At 43.8% G+C, this 20,500-nt stretch overlaps 2 protein-coding genes across 2 annotated transcripts in view; both read left to right on the top strand.

Moving 5' to 3' along the window:
* nos1 (nitric oxide synthase 1 (neuronal)) overlaps positions 1-814 on the top strand; it is an 81,677-nt gene extending 80,863 nt beyond the window's left edge. Inside the window, exon 28 of the mRNA XM_063193933.1 lies at positions 702-814. Within this exon, the coding sequence (XP_063050003.1) occupies positions 702-717 (16 nt within the window). The 3' untranslated portion in view covers positions 718-814. The remainder of the gene's footprint in view (positions 1-701) is intronic.
* A 4,605-nt stretch (positions 815-5,419) lies between these two features.
* On the top strand, positions 5,420-19,792 carry lrrc74b (leucine rich repeat containing 74B). Its single transcript, XM_063193924.1, has 10 exons — positions 5,420-5,581; positions 8,550-8,796; positions 10,604-10,749; positions 12,114-12,246; positions 13,637-13,843; positions 16,792-16,901; positions 17,497-17,612; positions 19,157-19,235; positions 19,475-19,570; positions 19,679-19,792. Exons 1-10 carry the CDS (start codon positions 5,420-5,422, stop codon positions 19,790-19,792), a joined length of 1,410 nt encoding a protein of 469 aa, XP_063049994.1.
* Positions 19,793-20,500: the final 708 nt, after the last annotated feature.

The raw sequence follows: 20,500 nt of genomic DNA, 5'->3' as shown, positions 1-20,500 counted from the left end.
TTTCTGTTGGGTTTCCAGCTTACGCCTGAGGGTTAATTGTGAATTTATGATAACAAAAAACATTTTGGTAACACTTAACTTGACGCTGGTGTCATATGCATGTCATTGTGTCATAATAATGTAATGGCACAGTTATGCATGTCATGAACATTATATTCATGTCATAAACATTTTATGACTTTTGTGGCCTTAAGTGACATGCGGTTATGGCACAGACAGTTAAATTGATACTGTCCCATTTTTGGAAATAAGCTTATTTTACACCTCCCCTTGAGTTAAATAATAGGCTCTTACCTTTCTCCTGTACTTCCAACCGTTTTCTAGTTATGGCAGTGCACATTTTACCTCCAAGCTAGCAGTTAACATTGAGTTCTATGAGACCAGTTAGCCGCCAGCTGGTTTCATAGGACTCAATGTTAACTGCTAGCATGGAGGTAAAATTTGCACTGCCATACCCAGAGAACGGTTGAAAGTACAGGAGAACGGTAAAACCCTATTATTTAACTCAAGGGGAGATGTAAAATAAGCTTATTTCCAAAAATGGGACAGTATCACTGTCCAAAATATTTATGACATGGACATAATGTTTATGACTTATCTATGACTGTCACTGTTATGACACTGTAATGACATGCATATGACACCGGCATCAAGTAAAATGTTGTCAACATTCCTGTCTTTCCTCCTCCTTCTCTTTCCAGGGTCTTCTGTTCATAAGGTGGCATTTATGGATGGCTGGTTTGAAGCCTGGATGGTGTGGGTTGAAGACTGCTCAGAAGTGCACAACAACCGAGTCAAATTGCTTGTCGAGAATACTGTGTCCATTTGTTTTCTTTTCTTAACATAAAAGAAGAGACAAAAAAACAGATTATGCTTTGTTATGCTCAACGCTGAACTGCAGTACTCTGCAACATCCTTTAATTTTTCATTTTATGATGAAAAAGAGATAAATGCTCTGCTCTCACATTGTAAATTGCGCTGTGGATCCACATCATGATCTGCAACTTGAAGACCACTCAACATTTTGTTGTTGTCAACAGTTGCCTTTACATGTTTCGTCATTTCCAAACACAACTATGGTGGTTATCACTAGAGAAATGCTGAATTGCTCTGACAGAAATCGGCAGTGTTTCTTATCTGGATGAGTTTAGGAAACACTTAGTACTGTACTAGGTCTCGTTGAAATCCAACTCACCACCGGCAATCTCACTATCACTTCTTCCCTCGCTCTCTCGTTCTGTTTTTTTGTTTTTTTAAGATATTTTTTTGGTCTTTATTTGATAGGACAGTGTGAGAGGAGGACAGGAAGCGAATTGGGAGAGAGACGGGGAGGGGTTGAGGGTAAAGGACCATGGACGGGAATCGAACCCGTGTCAGCCGCATGGCAGGCGAGTGCCCTACCGGTTGGCCACGGCAGGGCCTCTCTTTCTGTTTTCTTTCTCTCTTGCCACTTCCAGGCGTAGCCCTTATCTCTGAATTGTTTCCCCACTGATGTGATGACAATGGAATCCAGCTAGCTCATCCAGGGTCCTCGTCAGTCAAAACCAGAGATTATGCTGGCCAGCTAGAGTGACAATTTAATTAGTGGAATTGAGTTTTACATTCAGTTTCGAGCTCGCTTCAAAAACTTTGGAAAGTTGAAACCTTTATGTATTTTTTTTACTGCATCAAGAAATGAGAGAGGGAGAAATGGCATTTCATGTCTCCAGAAACGCATCCTTCATTTCTCCATTAAGACCTAAATGTAATTTTAACCTCTGTGCCCATCTGTTCAAGCATCTCTACAGTACATATGCGTATGCATTTGCAAAGAGTAAAATGAAAACTTAATGAGGCCGACAGTAAGAGTTGGGAGATGTGAAGAAAGATTGACGTGGGCGTCGCCTGTAATGCTGCATGAAATTGAGGCGGCGTCTCTCACAGAAGCCCACATCAACCTCCCCCAGATGGCAGCTGTCAGTCTGTCAGAGTTGGATGTGACGCTGACGCGCTCTTGAGTTGTTTTTAGAGCAGTTACTACTACAGAAATCAGTAGGCAGAGAGGAGGATCTGGCAAAGCACGCTTCCCACACCCTCCTCTCTCCTCTCTTCTCCACGCCTTTCCTCATGTCCTCTCCTCTCCTCATGTCCCCCTCCTCCTCTCTTCTCCTCTCCTCTCCTCTCCTCTCCTCTCCTCTCCTCTCCTCTTGTCTCCCCCTCCTCTCCTCTTCTCTCCTCATGTCCCTCTCCTCTCCTCTCCTCATGTCCCTCTCCTCTCCTCTCCTCTCCTCTCCTCTCCTCTCCTCATGCACTCTCCTCTCCTCTCCTCTCCTCATGCACTCTCCCCTCCTCTCCTCTCCTCTCCTCTCCTCTCCTCTCCTCTCCTCTCCTCATGTCCCTCTCCTCTCCTCTCCTCTCCTCTCCTCATGTCCCCCTCCTTTCCTCTCCTCTCCTCTCCTTTCCTCTCCTCTCCTCTCCTCGTTTTCCTATCCTCTTCTCTCCCCAAGGTTCTAGTTGAGTGGAGCAATGTTTACATGTGTACATGTTATCCCTGATGAGTCATATAAGCCTCACCGCCACCCAACTGAACAGGTTATCTGGCATATAAGGCATTTACCCAGTGGGCCGTGTTTTGTTTGTTTATTTGTTTTGTTCTGTTTTCTGCTTAGGGGTTCGTCCACAATTTAGAGGGGCAGCCCATTGGTCCGTCTTCAATATTCAGTAGACGTTAGTACGAAAATGACTTGAATTTGTGATTGGCCTGTTGGTGAAGCCAAAAGGTGAAGCCAAAATGCCCAGGTGTTTTTTTGGTCCCGGTCAATCCCTGCTGTCCCTAACCTCAAAATCACCTCCCACCCCACCCCTCTCCTCGCTCCAACTAGCATGAATGTATCGAGGACTCTTGCCTTACTGTAGCCAGTCATATACAGCACGTACAGCCTATTCCGTCTTATTACTCACTGTTCGAATACAATTCCACAATACCTGGAATGCCTGTAGTGTTCTGATTCCTAGAAGAACCTCTCAAGGCTTGATTCCTTTGTTTACATGTTTTGTGTGCTTGCATGTGTGTGCAGGGGCAGGGGTGGGGGCTGTAGTAGAAAGAAGAAAGAGAGAGAGATGGTGACATGCTTGTTCATGGTTAAGTCATGATTGACTGTTCTAAGTCCTAGAAAAACCTCTCAAAGCTTGATTTTCCTTTATTTACATGTCTTGTGTGTTTGCATGTGTGTGCAGGGGCAGGGGTGGGGTGGGGGCTATAGTAGAAACACACCATTTATTTATTACTTTCTGTGGTGTCGAATCAAAGCTTTCAGATTCCTCCTTTCAAACGATCAAATTAATATTTCAAGAAAACGCAGTGACTTCCACCAGGTGAGCATGTGCGTGGGCATTTGTGTGTATTTGCGCACGTTTTTTATTTTTTTGTGTTTCATTAAATTAAATTAATTATCAGAGTGTAAACAGCGCTCTCACGCTCTTGATCATCCATGATTTAAGGCAATGCAACTACCAATACATCACTAGCTGTCGCTAAAAGGCTGTCCCTCTCCAGCGCTTTGCGAAGACACTTCCAGTCATAACGTTCTCCATTAGGGTGGATCCATTTGAGGAGGCTTCCTCCGTCGATTCCGTCTCTAACCTTCCTCCGTCTCTTCCATCTTTAACCTCATGCCCATTCTTTCTATCTCTCTCTCCCCCTCTCTCAGCCTTACCCTGTTAAGTCCCGTCTTTGTTTTTTTTTCATATGAATAAAGTCCTCCAGCATGGCACTAAATAGATTTTAAATGTGAGTCATGTCTATCTGCTTGTGGTGTACTTCTATGACTCTTTTTTTGAGTAACTTTGTAAATTCTGTTCACAACTTTGTTTACTTGTTATTGGTGAGAGAGAGACTGAGAGCGAGAGAAAGAGAGAGAGAGATGGTGACATGCTTGTTCATAGTTTTGTCATCATGATTGAATGTTCTTTTCCTTGTCATTTTTATTGCAGGTCTTTATCTGAGTTGGGTTAAAAACACTGTGTGATGTGCAATGTGCAGCATAAAAAAATATATAATAGTTTGAACGATAACATACACTGAGATTTTATATAAGAATGTATTTTAAAAATCTAATGTATTATTATTATAATGATGATTATTAAGAAGGATATACTTTCCTTTTATTGTTTCCTTATTTTTTTCCTTTTTGCTTGTAAAATACATGTGTATGATGTCTCTCAGTTTCTTGCAAGCGTACAAGAATTCAGCCGCACTAACCTGAATGCATGACCTAGTCCGTGTCCTCTTAAAAAAGAAGAAACATGCTATCAGTGTTGCCAGCTTTGTCTGATCAAAACCCGCCCAAAAGGTTCTCAAAAACCTGTGCTAAATTCCGCCCAATTTCAACAAAATGCATTGGTTTCTATGGGCACAAAACTGCTTTTAAAAAAAACCCCGCCAAATGGCCAATTTTTCCGGTTTTTACCCCCAGACGGCCATCCCAAGTAGCCCAATTGGGAGGGCAACGGCCAAATCTGGCAACACTGCATGCTATGTCTATTATTCAGCACCGTGTCCGTCTGTGGTTCTCTTGTGACTGCCTGCACCCTCTGTGATGATTGGATGGTTAGGAGCTTTGGGGGATTTCGTGTTTGTTTTATGCTGCTGCTAATAATTGAACCCAAACAGCGTCTACTCTGCTGAGATCCTTTTATGGTGGGAACCTATGGACCTTGAACATTTACCATTTTGATGCATTCTGCAGAAACTAACTTTGCATTTACTTATAATAAAAAGAAAAACATTTATATGTCAAAACAACTGGCGTTTTTGTTTGTGTCGTTTAGAGGTGTAATTTAAAGCAATCCCATTCATCACACACACAAACACACACACACACACACACACACACACACACACACACACACACACACACACACACGTGGGCTGGGGTGCATTGTCCCAAGTCATTGCCAGCTGAGAGGCTGTCACACTGGAGAGAAGGCAGCTGAAACCATAGTTACGCGTCAACAAAATAACTCTGTGTGGAATTTACCACCCTCCCTTTGTTTTAATCGTCCTTTACGATTGGAGGAAAGCCGCTACACCATTCTCCTGCTGCTTTGCCACTGGTCAACCACATGTCAGTCAAACAGCCTTCTCAGGCTTCCCCCCTGTTGCAGCAGGTTTGGTTGGAGAGAGCACACAGAAACCACACACATACTCTTGCACTGATTTACCTACAGTGATATGGCTGAAGCATTCGCATAAGCTCTTCAAACAAAACAATTGTCAAAGGAGAACTTTCAGAAACTACAAGGTTGTGTTTGTAAGGCCTTTTCAAACCTTAGAAGAACATTTTCTTAAGATATTTTCAACCTTAGGAGAACATTTTCTTAAGATATTTTCAACCTTAGGAGGACGTTTTCTTAAGATATATACCAGACCCTGGAGGTTATGGCCATGGGAAAGAAGGTGGCGAGAGAGTCTCTGTTGCCCTGCGTGCGGGAGGATGACGGCTCCGAGTCCGAGCAGGAGAAAGTGGAGCTGGGGGGCATTGGGAGCCGCCTCCCCAGCAGACCCAGGAAGACATACAGCAGGGGCAGTGTACGCAACCAGGTGGGGAGCAGCACAACTGGAACACGGATTGTTTTCTACTGCATTACGTTACATTCAGGGCTCTAAATTAACACATTTCAGTTTGGCTGATAGAAAAGACTTAGGCCTACTAGCCACTTTGACCCATTAGGGAGTGTGTGTGGCAAGTAAGATGAAGTACTAGTCATTTTGGCTTCTACAGTATGTACATCCTGAAAAAGTTAATTTAGAGCCCTGATTACATTGTATTGAGGTCTTTTCCAAAATGAGATATACACCATTTGTGACTTTTGTATTTTAATATTGGAATTGACTCTTAAGAAGTCCTATCATCTATGTGTGACTTCTTGCCATTCAAATGTTTTGAGAAACAAAACTAAAACCTCTATAAAAATGCATTTTGCAATGCAATTCAATGGAATGCCCAATACAAAAATGTCAATTTCCCAACATTCTACAAAATGGATACATCTCATTTTGAAAAAGAGCTATTGAAATTACATGGGAGAGTAAAACAAAACCCAAGGGTTTGTCGTGCGCACCAGAAACCTCCTTGTGTGCTCGCCCGACACATTTCTCCATAGTATTGTACCAGTGATGGGCAAAATGGTTTAATCAGTTACAATCTGGTGCCATGCTTTTCAAAGGACCTTGTTTTACCTGTCCAATTCCACCAGGTGACCATTCAACCAGCCAATCACCTGGTTGAATTAGACAGGTAAAACCGAGTCATTTGGAATATGTGGCACTGGACTGTAAAGTAACGAATTCATTTTGCCCATCACTGAACAGGGCCATGGATTGCATTCTATTACATTTTTACATGGCATTATATTATTACTCTACCCAAAACATCTTACAAGGCAGAGCATAGAGAAGGTACAGGACATAACAGAGCTTTAAGTATTTAGAATAGAGATGCACCGGATCCTGATTTTTAGGATCCTGCCGGATACCGGATCCACTGCTTAAGATCCTGCCAGAACCGGAACCGGATACCGGATCCTACGAAAGGGTTGAAACACATAGCCAACTTGCACACATGGACCCTTTTTATTACGTTGGCGCAAACTATTTTTTAGACTCATTGGCTTACTGCCACACTGCCTTCAATGGCCGCTTCCAAAGGGCTTTCGCTCCATGCAGCGATTGGGGTTGTGAAAGACTGACTGAAAAGCCTAGGCTACGTAAAAAGTAGAGATGCCCCAGATCCTGATTTTTAGGTAACTGCCGGATACCGGATCCACTGCTTAAGATCCTGCCAGATGCAGATAGTCTGAAAAACCCTATTATCCTGCCGGACCCAGAACCGGATCTTGGATCCTGTACATCTCTAATTTAGATTTAATATTTTGACTGATACCAGCATTCTGCAACGAGTGATAACTTAATGTAGAATTCTGTTTGGTAACACTTTAGAATAACTACCTATAAAGACCATTACCCACTACCATGTTTGACTATCGAGAGGATGCACTTTTTTTGTAAAACTCACTTGTTTAGCACCACACATGCTTGACACCATCTAAAGTAAATTTGTTAATCTTGGTCTCTTCAGATCACACGACATGGTTCCAGTGATCCATATCCTTGGTCTGTTCATCTCTCTTGAGACCAAGATAAACAAATTTGCTTTAGATGGTGTCAAGCATGTGTGGTGGTAAACAAGTGAGTTTTACAAAAAAAAGTGTATCCTCTCAATAGCCAAGCATGGTAGTGGGACTGACATGGTTTGGGGATGCATAAATGCTGTCAACATTGGCAATCTGAAATACACCTAAAAGAAACATGCATGTCAACATGCACTGTGGCTACTGAAGCAGATCATGATATTCTCCATAGGATTGCATTCAAATCTCACAGCAATCTATTGAAGCCAGGTGCACACTCAAAATGTAAAAGTTCAATGCAAAGAAAGGTTGAAACGCACACTGATGACCTCCCTTTTAATTCCTTTTCATTTCGAGACGATTCGACAACACAGCCCCTTCTCTACCGGATTTTAATCTGGGGTGTACTCACTTTTGTGAGTACATGTTCAAACATTAATGGCTGTATTTAGTTTTTTTTCTGAGTGAACATGACATTTAAGCGGTTGTTGTTAAAAGGTCACTAATCATTGTGTCAAAGTGAAATTTCTGTAATGCTTTCCCATGAAAAGATATACTCACAAATCTGCAAAAACTGTGAGGGGTGTACTCACTTTCGTGATATACTGTACTCTAAAGTGTTACCCTCTGTTTGTTTTGAGCAACAGGGTGTACATACTGTAGAAGGCCATTCGGCCAAAACAAGATTTAGGCAATTTTGACTTTTATAACCATCTGTGTGTTGGAATGTGGATTCATGTCCCTTTTTAATACTGTACGCATATAAAAACACATTAGTTTATCGATGCACTATTCATGTTAAACTACGCCCTTGCTTTTGGGCCTCTAATGTGATAATTGGCTGGGTTGGTGTTTTGCTCAGTCAGCAGAGCCAAACAAATGTTTATTATACACTGACGGAGCCAGTACAAACAGTTTCTTTTTTGAGAGCGAATGATGCACATGGAGCCAGTAGTGATTCACCCCTTTGGATCAAATACATTTTGAAACGGAAAGTTGTACTGCTGAATTTTAGTGTCACTGGAATGCCACTTTGTGTGCATTCCAATATGCGGACTTCCATCCTCCCTTGCCTGCTTGTGACCTCATGATGACAGAAAATTAATTACATATCTTGCAAAAGCACAATTCTAAAGTCATTTTCTCATTTGCAACCGGGATGGTGAATGAAAAACAGTCCCACAAAAGTTGTTGTGGCTATAGCAGGCAGCGGGGAAACTTAATTATTTTCTCCACTGAGGCGGGGCCAGGAGGCAGGGCGAGGTCACAACTTGTGACTCACAAGCACAAGCACATGCATTTATATATAATGCACACCTTGAGTTTCAGTTTGACTATGCATCATCATCACCATCTTCCCATGCATGTCCATCCTCCAGAAGGTGACCCGATGTGATGGCTCCCTCCTGGGCTCCTCAGACGGGGCCAGTGGGGAGGTGGAGGTGCTCTATGGAGATAGGCACCAGCAGGAGGATGCTGATGACGAGGAGGAGGCTGATGAGGAGGAGGCTGATGAGGAGGAGGAGGGTGAGGACAGGGGGGGCACATCAAATGCCAGGAAGGCCAGTGGCATCACCTGTGGCATGATGATGGATGAAGACTACGACACAGACTTGGATCTGGAAGGTGACGTACAGGGAATGAAGCCCAGACTTCAGTCCGACTCCTCATTATATTATATTAATATGCATTAGGTTGGGGGAGGGGGGGGAGGCTTTCAGCTGACTTGGTCCCTGTTGTTAAGCTGTTAGTAGCCCTCACAGCGCAGCGTATCAGATCAGATCACGTGTGTGGCGTTTACATCACCAAGTAATACAAGGTGGACGATGAACTGTATTTCTAACTTGTTGTTTATTGAACATACACACAACACACTGACACGACTCATACAGACTGCTATAGGCTGACTGACTTGCATGGGTTTCTCGCACTGCGTGCATCATAGAACTGAGGGCTGCGTCACACATGCACAGTATGCAATATTATGCACTTGAATATTTACTCTACATGACATTGTGTGCTCGTGTGTGGCTATATTAAAGATACGGGCGTGGGTGCATCATCACATTGTTTTAAATAATTGTAGTGTGTGTGTGTGTGTGTGTGTGTGTGTGTGTGTGTGTGTGTGTGTGTGTGTGTGTGTGTGTGTGTGTGTGTGTGTGTGTGTGTTAAAGAGAGAGAGAGAGAGAGAGAGAGAGAGAGAGAAAGAGAGAGATGGTGAGAGCAAGAGAAGGTTAGTGTGTGAGAGAGAGAGAGAGAGAGAGAGAGAGAGAGAGAGAGAGAGAGAGAGAGAGAGAGAGAGAGAGAGAGAATGACTGACTGATTGGTGGGGTGCAGTTGGTACTCTGGGGAAAGAAAATGGGGCCTGCAGGGTGAGTCACCATTCAGTCAAAAAAAAAAACCTCCCCATCCCCAACACACACACACACACACACACACACACACACACACACACACACACACACACACACACACACACACACACACACACAACCACACACACATAAGGAAGCAGACAGGGGAGACAAAGGGGTCAGTTGTCCCGGGCCCAGCGTGACGGGGGACCCAGAGTTGGGTCCTCAGTACATTGAATGTGGAGAGTGGGGGGCCCTCTCAGATGACATTGTCCTGAGCCCAGCCAAAGCAGCCAGCGGCCCTGCACACACACACACACACACACACACACACACACACACACACACACACACACACACACACACACACACACACACACACACACACACACACACACACACACACACAATCTTCTCTCTCTCAGTCTCTCTCTGTTTCACCTGGGTTTTTTTTACACCCTCTAAGAGATGTGGAAACACCTACACACGCATTACGCATTTACATAGAACTCTCTCTCTCTCTCTCTCTCTCTCTCTCTCTCTCTCTCTCTCTCTCTCTCTCTCTCTCTCTCTCTCTCGAGCTCAGGAGTGCATTCTAATGCCCCTCTCGCTGTGTCTCTCCTTTGTATTCTCCTTTCTTTTTTTATTCTCTTCTTCACCCTTCTCTCTGCATGTGCCTCTCTGTCAACACTCTCCAAGTCCCTACCAACTATTCTCATTCAGTTGGCGCGGTGACCATCTGGTAGATTTTTTCGGTGCCTTCCTTGGCATGATTTGCCATGATGAATTGCTTGGGTTAACTCTGCAGATATATATATATATATATATATATATATATATATATATATATATATATAGAGAGAGAGAGAGAGAGAGAGAGAGAGAGAGAGAGAGAGAGAGAGAGAGAGAGAGAGAGAGAGAGTATTTGAGAGAGAGACAGAGAGAGAGAGAGAGAGAGAGAGAGAGAAAGAAAGAAAGAAAGAAAGAAAGAAAGAAAGAAATAAAGAAAGAAATAAAGAGAGCATGTGTGTAAGTCAAAGTTCATCTCAGTTGATACTCTGCTGGTTGTCTGCTTTCAGATGCAGCTGAGGTGGCGTACGACCCCACAGGTGAGGCTGGCTACAGGGAGGCGTGCAGGACCCTGAAGGTCATACCTGCCTCTTTCTTCCTGAGGAACATGCACGGCAGCGAGCTAAACATGACTCACCACGGCCTAGGACCCCAGGTAAGCCACCACGGCCTAGGACCCCAGGTAAGCCACCACGGCCTAGGACCCCAGGTAAGCCACCACGGCCTAGGACCCCAGGTAAGCCACCACGGCCTAGGACCCCAGGTAAGCCATCACGGCCTAGGACCCCAGATAAGCCACCACGGCCTAGGACCCCAGGTAAGCCACCACGGCCTAGGACCCCAGGTAAGCCACCACGGCCTAGGACCCCAGGTAAGCCACGGAGGCAGTAACCGTGGAGTAGCAGTGGCAGGGCCATAACCAGATATTTTCAAATACAGAGGTCAAATACTGCATACTGTACATTTAGAATGCTTCAAACACTTCAGTCAAACTATTACGTTTGTTTTCATTAATCACTACCTTGAAGATAAAAGGGGGTGACATATACCAACTGAATAGATACATTTTACATTACTGAAAAAAAAATACAGAGGACATGACCTCTGTGCCATCAATGGTGGTTACGGCCATGGCAGTGGCCCTAACGGTAGGAGAGTTGGAAGGCTGCATTTTTGCACAATCCCTGATGCAGAACCAAAGCAGTGAGGTTTTCTGAAAAAAAGTTAGCACACTCCATAGGATTTTTCTTTTTTATGGGTTTTTTCTGTTGTTTATTTATTCATTGTCAAGAAGAGCATCAAAGGCAGGGGACATTTCAAGGGTGTGGCCTGACAGAGAAAACGGCCAGGGGGTTGGGGTGGTCGGAGATGGTGTTACCTGTGGCTCCAATCAGTATGGGATCACCATTGGTTGCAGGTTTCAAATCCCATATCATCCAAGTGCCCTTGACCGACAAAATCCAAGATGGCTACATGGACTGTAACCAATTCCCCCGTACCTAAGTAACCCGAACCCCCCCCCCCCCAAAAAAAAAAAAACATATGAAAAAGAAGCAGCAAGCATTGTGCAGTGTTCTTTGAACTTTCCTCTTTAACTAAATTGAATACAAGTATCAGCTAAGGGTACAGTAACATAATGTAAAGTGAAGAGCCATGTTGGCTACCTGGTTAAACTTTAACCTAAAGCTATCATGCATACCAGAGGATAGTGTTTTGTGATTGCATGTTGTGATCTTTTTCACTGGTTGACATAAATGCATCCTGTGTTCACCAGCAGTTGGAAGGGAATATGGAAAGAGTATTGCTTGACTTCTTCCATCAAGTGATAGCGTTGTCTGAAGTTCACGCATCATCAATGTTTCTAAAAAGAGAAAAGAGAGAGAGAGAGAGAGAGAGAGAGAGAGAGAGAGAGAGAGAGAGAGAGAGAGAGAGAGAGAGAGAGAGAGAGAGAAAGAGAGAGAGAAAATCAAAACACACACACACAAAAAAGTGACTGATTCCCCGTGATTCAACCTGCAGGGTACCAAAGCTCTCACAGTTCCCTTGGTAACCAATATCTCCGTGGTGAGGCTGAACCTGCGAGATAATTGGATGGAGGCGCCGGGCGGGTCTGCAGTGGCAGAGCTGCTGAAGGAGAATTGTTACATCACAGGTAGGTGCTTCCCCTTCGCTTCCCCTCCCCTCGCCTGCCTGCCTGGGACCTGCCAGTGTTGCCAGATGTGTCTGATCAAATCCTGCCCAAAAGGTGCTCAAAAACCACATGGAGCCACTAAATTCCGCCCAATTTCAACAAATTGCATTGGTGTCTATGGGCTTAAAACGGCAGGAAAAAAACGCCAAATGGCCGATTTTTCCTGTGTTTACCCGCAGACGGCTATCCCAAGCAGCCCAGTTGGGCGGGTAACCGGCCAATCTGGCAACACTGGTGCCAGCCTGCCTGCGTAGCCACTGACGCGGCCTGCCTGTCTGCCACTCCTGCTGGCCGCCCACTGCACCTACCACAGTGCCGCCCCGGGCGCGCAGGTGACGACTGCGCCTGCTCGCAAACACTACCCTCACGTCACGTCTCTCAACTGTTTCTGTGACGTGGGGAGGAAAATTAAATAAACAAAGTTCAATAAATAACTACATAAATAAATACATAAACAAATGAATGAATCAACACCTCCTGGTTGCACGTACTTGCGCTGCATGGGGCTCTGATCACTCGCTATCAAAAAAACATGTTGAGAGATGATTTGGTGATGGGATGGGGAGACTCCCAAGGGGAACTCACTCTTTTTCTCACTCTCTCCCTCTTTCTCTCTTTCTCTTTCTCTTTCTCTCTCTCTCTCTCTCTCTCTCTCTCTCTCTCTCTCTCTATTTCTCTGACAGCTCTTTCATTCTCTCTTCCCTCCCACGACGTCTATGCATGTTCAAAATATAAACCCTTTGTGTTCTACACCTGCTAAGTAACTCTGAAGTTATTTTGATAGCATCTCACTAGGGGTTTACTTGTCACTCCGCAGCTTTGAAGATTGTTTCCCCCTCAAAACCAATCGAGCAAAATTAGATGATCCCTTCAGACGACGCCCCCTTACCGAGACAGACATCATTTGTAGAGTCAGATAAATATGTGAAGTCAATATGTCTTTACAATCATATTGCACTAAATGATGAAGAATAACATCAAGAAATACAAAATTACTTTGTGATTTACAGGTATGCCAGCATTAACAACCAAATTAAATTCTTACATTGTGACAGATTGAGTTGTCATGAATGGAAGACTCTTCAGTCTCTATCGACCTATTAAAAGGTGACTTTAAAAATCCGCAAAAAATGTTGCCAATCCTTCCCAGACTCTCTCAGACACATGTATCAGTATCAAAAACCATTAACAGTGTATGTTAATGATTAAGTAATGGGAAATAGTAAAGAGAAAATGGTTAACAAATGTTTTACAAAGGGTTATGTAAGGTTTGAACAATGCTTAACAAATGTATAACTAATGCTTAACAAGGAGTCGGTATTATAAAGTGTTACCAATCTTTTCCCAATAGAAATCGACCTGTCAGAGAACAGACTGGGGGATGGGGGTGCGGAGGCACTGTGCAGCATGCTGCTGGAGAACAACACGCTGGCGTGCCTCAGGCTCTCGGCCAATGAGCTCACAGACAGAGCTGCCAAACACCTGTCACTGGCCATCAGCACCAATCAGAGCCTGGAAAGCCTAGACCTCAGTCGGAACAAACTAGGAGATCCAGCAGGTAATGGCAATAATCAATCACCAATGAACATCATTCGTTTTTTCATTCATTCATTCATTCATTCATTCATTCATTCATTCATTCATTCATTCAATCATTCATTCATTTTTTAAAAAGTTTTTTTAGGGGTTTTTGGCCTTTATTACTACAGGAATGAGTAGACAGGAAACAATTGGGGGAGAGAGATGGGGCAGGGCCATGAAATGACCACGGACGGATTCGAACCGGGGGGGCCCGTGGGCAATGTAAGCCCAAATGTGGGGGGCTTTGCACTTTCGTTCGTTCATTCATTCATTCATTCATTCATTCATTCATTCATTCATTCATTCATTCATTCATTCATTCATTCATTCATTCATTCATTCGTTCGTTCATTCATGTCATAGACTGAGGTCAGACATGGTCAACTGTACTGTTGTGAAGACCAATATGATCAATACCATTTTGGATCAACACTTTGGGAAAGTTCCAAGTAATCTGTCCAGAAATTAGTTACCATGTTAATTGTACTTATGTAGCAATTTTACAGGTATCTGATGTACTCTGTTCATTCTCCTCAAACCATTTTCAACCTTGCTCCTTCTACGGTTACTAGTGAATCAAAATTTATCTTAACCTCAAGTGACAGAAGACCATATTTAGAAGCTTTGTGACGTTATCTGAACAGATACTACAGTGTCTGCTTTTGCCTGTGGTTACGATATGCTTTATGACTCCCAACAGTTTATGACAAATGGACAAAGCCAATATGCCAACACTCAACATAAATATCACGCATGGATGTTAGTTCTTTTCATTGTCCTTGAATTTGCTCAGTGATGTGTGGCAGTGTGATATTTACGAATCTTGGAAAGCAGGGTTAAATTCTGGGCAAAGTTGCATGGGATAAATACCACTAACCAGAAAAAAGTGAAGAAAAGCAAACATTTGACATTGTTATGTCCTCTGACAAGACATTTAGAAAGCCAACATGAGGTTGAATGACCCTTACAAGGCACTTTTACTTTTTTCAGACAGATTTGGAATTGATCATGTCATATGATCTATTTGTGACAACCTTGGCTGCAGTCAGAGTACCTGTGATACTCACCTTTCTATGTCAGTTGCACGGATGAGGCATAAATGCAATTTTGTTGTGTGCTGTGAACACTTGTGTGCTGTGGAGTGCTGTGTCACAATGACAATGGGAGCTGGAGTTTCCCAGTTGGGCTTTCACTTCACTTTAATTGTAACAGAGATATTTAATTCAGTCTGACAAATCCCCCCCCCCCCCACACACACACACACACACACACACACACACACACACACACACACACACACACACACACACACACGCACACGCACACGCACACGCACACGCACACACACACACACACACACACACACACACACACACACACACAGCCTAAAATATACCAACAACAGAGAGCAAACAGGAGGCAAGTTACAAGTTTCTGCTACGCCACCAGGCAGCATGAGGCTGAGTGGCACTGTGGTATCGAGTCCCGCGTCTGCAGGAGTCCCCAGCTATAATTATCCGCATCAATAACACTGCGCAAAGGGAGCTGTGACACCAGCCACTCGCACTGAGGAGGATAAATGACAGATCTTAACAATACTCAGATGATGTGCATAATTAAAAGTGAAAAGGAGAGGATTGCTTTGGCTCTCCGCGACTCCACTTTGCTAATCAGGCAGTGTGTGGTTGTGAATGAGTCTGTGTGTGTGTGTGTGTGTGTGTGTGTGTGTGTGTGTGTGTGTGTGTGTGTGTGTGTGTGTATGTACGTGTGTGTGTGTACGTGTGTGTGTGTACGTGTGTGTACGTGTTTATAGAGCCCTTCCTTCATAAGCAACCCCTTCCTTTGCTTCTAAATCACCCTTCCCCACTATCTTTAACTTCTTTCATTTTATTTTATGGACCACCGACCGTTCTTGACATGGGAGCAATCCCCATTTGCATGACTTGCAATATTCCTCTAATGTGATGTGCATGTGATAGACTGCTTCAATAACTCCATGAGTTAAATTTGCCTGGTTAGTGTCCATCACAGCGACAAATGCATAGAACATCTTTGTTAGAGGGAAGTCAATTTCACATGCTGGCAATGAACCACCCGCAAGTAGTTTTCTTTGCCCTGTTATACGTAAATGGGCAGTGGAATGGGCCCTCAGAGGGCTAGAGAGATGGCGCCACTCATCTAGACTTGCTTAGTGCAACTGTGGCGTTCGGAGGTTGGGGTGCGCACATCCACGAAGCAGTTCTCCTGGTGCCAGGCAAAAGTGGTAGACAGTGTGATGAAGTGGTCTGCACACTGACTGGGCATTAGCTCCAAAAATATAAACTTTATTTCATTTTCATAAACGGCAACGTTTCGATCCAACAGTGGGATCTTCCTCAGGCCTCAGGCCCATGAGGACAGCAAAGTGAATTAAGAATGGCCTTGTTTCAAGTTGATGAACCACTGGGGAAAAAAATAAGTTTTGTTTTAAGTCTGAAGAAACTATTCAGCAGTAGGTCTGACTCATATTCTGCTTCCCAAGTGGTTACTGGCTTGTGGAGTTGAAACAGCGGGTAGGAGAATATGGTAAATGTGTGCGTAACAAACACCAACTTCCATTGTCATTGTGACACAGCACTCCACAGCACACAAGTGAACACTGCACACTGCACACAACAAAATTGCATTTATGCCTCACCCATGCGAGGGGGCAGCCCTCAATGGCACCCCAAGGGAGCAGTGCGGCAAGACGGTTGATTAATCCCCCCACCAACCTTGTGGGTCGGGAGTCGAACCGGCAACCTTTGGGCTACAAGTCTTGACGCCCTAACCGTTTACCCATGACTGCCCATGTGTGAATAATGTCTCACTCCTGACCCAAAATGCAAATCTGAGCAGGTTTCTTTTCAATTGTAAAATAAACTAAATGTCTCCTCCACCAAACAGGGGAGGCCCTGGGTCAGGCGATTGCAGACAACACAGGTCTCAAGGACCTCAACCTGGCCTGGAACTGCATCCGAGGAAGGGGAGCCATCGCGCTGGCCAAGGGCCTCGGGGTAACACATCTTATATTAGCTGTACTGTAACCAGGAAAGGACGGAAGACCAATGCTGCTTATGGGTCAATGATGTTTTAGTAGTAGCACAGTTGATGCCACTATTGTATGCTGCCGTACAAAAGCAAAGTGTAGTAACTAAGCCAACATCTTGTCTACCTCAATTCACAGAGTTTATTTTTGCACATTTGTTTAGCCCAGTTTTTCTCAACGGCGGCTCTACAGCCCACCAGGGGCGTTGGGGAGCACTAGCGGGCGTTGAGAAGGATACAACTGAGAGGGGGCGGGGGCTTAGTTCCCAATGGGGGCCATTAGTCTATTTATCTTATTATCTTATCTTATTATTATTAGTCTTATTATCTTATTTATGGGCATTAACTGTGGTTGTACTATGTGACGTCTGAGCTCAAACACACACACACACACACACACACACACACACACACACACACACACACACACACACACACACACACACACACACACACACACACACACACACACACACACACACACACACACCTGAAGAGAAGAGGTCTATCATGTTCGGCACTGGGCTTTTTCTTATTGTGTCACATTTGTCATCTATCCTCCAGGCGAACATATTCCTGCGAAAGGTGGATTTGTCCTACAATGGTCTGGGGAGGGACGGAGCCACGGCCCTGGGAGACGCTCTGAGAGACAACAACACATTGGAGGAGCTCGACATCAGGTAAAGCAGCCAGGGTCGTCGCTGACAAGTTTTGGTCGGACCACCAAGGACAAAGTCATCTGAAAGGGCCCTCAAACCCCAAAATGCACATTGTAATAAGGACCCAAGTCTGCCCCCCACCTTGGGCCCAGAGCCGCTGACAGCTTTGGCTGGGCCCGGGACAAAGTCATCTGAAAGGGCCCCATCACCCAACATGCAATGTAATGAGGACCCAGTTCTGGGGCCCCCTTCTCCCTGGGCCCAGGACAACAGACCCATATGCCCCCCCTGTTGGCATCCCTGCCTGGGCCTGTGATAACTGACCCCTTTGCCATCGCCCCCACCCCCCCACGTGTCGCCTTCCCTGAAAGCAGTTTCTATCACCATTGTCTCGGCAAGACAGCAGGTGGGGTATTGAGTCAGGTTTCACACCTTGATGCTTGAATCATGGAAAAGCAATACAGCTAGTTCTAACTGAAAAGAAAACACATATTTCTAACACGCCCCTCTAGAGGGGGCAAAGGGTATTGTTTTCAGTCCCATAGAGAGGACAAAGGGTATTGTTTTCTGTCTGTTTGTCCATCTGTTATCAACCTTATGGAAAAACTACAGATCTAATGCACGTATAGGGTATATGAAGTTGTCAAAGACTTCTCAATGACTCCATTAATTTTTGGGCAATATTGGATCAAGTTTACAGTCAAAGGTCAAAGTTTTAAAAAAAGCCAGGATTGGCCATCTACCACAATTGGTCATCTACTGCAATAGTGAATGACCTTTCTTGGGCAGCGGTCATCAAACGTGCATTGTTCTAGAGATCTTCACAGACATGAATGACTGACCTCCTTTGATTAATAGTATGATGAAACTATGGCATATTAATACTATTTAAACTAAGCTTCATCCACCTGGGCTTTCTTTTTTTAAAGATATTTTTTGGTCTTTTAGACTTTATTCTTGACAGGATAGTTTGAGAGAGAGAAAGGAAATGTTTGGGAGGGAGAGACAGGGAAGGGTTGGCAAAGGACCCGGGCCGGAATCGAACCCAGGTCGACCACGTAGCATACGAGTGACCTACCATTAAGACAATGTAGGGCCTCACCTGGGCTTTCTAAAGGTGTGTTGAATCGATAATAGATCCAGTGGGTTTACGTGTAACCCAAAAACACAAACTATTTCCCATACAAATTGCAAACATGTATAAGTGTTGAATGGACTCCACAGAACTGATTTCAGTGTATCTATCCCCCCACACACATTGATGCTGGATCTCAAATGGGGCACTTTGTGCACTTCGGGCACTATGTTTCAGTGCATAACTAATACGGCATACGCACTGAAACATGAACACTAAAGTGCACAAGTGCACCATTTGATATCCAGCAGATTAAATGAAAAAAAAACAATAATGAGCCCACTCTGGACACCATCTACAAAATGAAAACATTATAAAAAATCATACTTTAGGAGTTCAAATCAAATCCCATTTTTGCCCGTCCTTTTTTCTCTCTCTAAGCATGTCTTGCACTGACAACACATCTGTTATTGCTTCTGTCTCTTGTCAGTAACAACCGCATACCCCCTGAGGGGGCCATCCGCTTTTCCATTGGCCTTAAAGCGAACAAGACCATCAGAATCCTCAAGGTAAGCCCAAAGACAATTTGACAAGCCCAGCCAGCGCTAACCAAGCTCAATGTTCAATGAAAATCTGAAGACAGACGAAAAAAAAAAACATCAAACAACAAACAGTAATACAAGACAAAAAAACCCAACAAAAAAACAGTAATGCAATTCAATGCTTGAGGTGTCATCACAGCTGGATTTGTGTTGCTCATTTACTGTGTGATTGAAAGTGTTATCTCTCCCATTCTTGCTAACTGAAGATGGCAAGGAATCCAATGCAGTCGGCAGGGTGCTACGGGATTTTGGCCTCAATCCAATCCAACACAGCTTCAATAATGGAGTATTTGGATTTCAGTGTAAGATATCTTTCCTCCTACAGTTTTATCTCATAATGTATATTGTCAACACATTTCATTTAGGAATGAACATTAAAACTTTTGCATGTTTTATTTATTTTCCTCCAGGATATCACAGTGGATCTGGATTTTGACAAGCTGTACAACAACATGAAAGAAACATTCCCGAGTCTGCAGATTAAGCATGGGGGAAGAGTGAATACTCACAAGACCCCTACCTAAAGACTTTGTGTTTACATTGCTATATAATGTAATCACTTGTTAAGTTGGCAGTTGTAAAGAAGGGGCATTCCTTTTTTTAAGCTACTCAGTTCAGTTGCCAATTGTCTCACTCTATTGCAGGGATGTCAAACTCAGGCCAGGGGGGCAAATCTGGCTGAAGTCATTTTATTTGGCCCGCAAGATCATTTCAAATGTGTTACAGTTGGCCCACATTCACTAAAAATGTATAGTGTATTAAGACTAGAACATTATATTTAGTAGTAATATGAGAGGGCCCAGGCCAGTGAAAACAGCTCACACTCTATGCGCAGGCACATTTGAACTATGATGGGAATCCGTTTGTGAAATTTAGAGTATTAATTAATTTCAGTCCATTTTTTAAAATAAATATTGAGTTTGTCCCACTTCTTCACTTCGCTCCACATTCTGATTTTGTCCCTTGGTCAATTTCAGTTTGACACCCCTGTTCTTTTGTATCACTATAATACTGTTGTTTTGGGGCTGTACTGCTGAGGTAAGGAGGGGGAGCTGGGCTCCAAAGAGCTCCTGTCCAGTTTTTTTTTAAACACTGAATGCTAAAATGAATAAATAGAAAGTGATGGACAATGACCATTTTAATTGACACTTGAAGAAATTATCAAGACAGCAAGGAATGTTGAATGAATGCCAGGTATGGGGCATAACAAAATGGCAAGGGGAAGTTAATAA

The sequence above is a fragment of the Engraulis encrasicolus genome, chromosome 3, assembly GCF_034702125.1.
Source record: "Engraulis encrasicolus isolate BLACKSEA-1 chromosome 3, IST_EnEncr_1.0, whole genome shotgun sequence".
NCBI classification, from domain to species: domain Eukaryota; kingdom Metazoa; phylum Chordata; class Actinopteri; order Clupeiformes; family Engraulidae; genus Engraulis; species Engraulis encrasicolus.
The sequence above is the reverse complement of the archived record's forward strand: the minus strand, read 5'-3'. Positions and strand labels throughout refer to the sequence as shown.

Bases quoted from the DNA above. Each gene is read 5' to 3' on its own strand.
- lrrc74b (XM_063193924.1), top strand. From the start codon at position 5,420: ATGGCCATGGGAAAGAAGGTGGCGAGAGAGTCTCTGTTGCCCTGCGTG. The intron at 10,750-12,113 runs GTAAGCCACCAC...TTCAACCTGCAG, and splicing joins ACCACGGCCTAGGACCCCAG to GGTACCAAAGCTCTCACAGT. The intron at 19,571-19,678 runs GTAAGATATCTT...ATTTTCCTCCAG, and splicing joins TGGAGTATTTGGATTTCAGT to GATATCACAGTGGATCTGGA.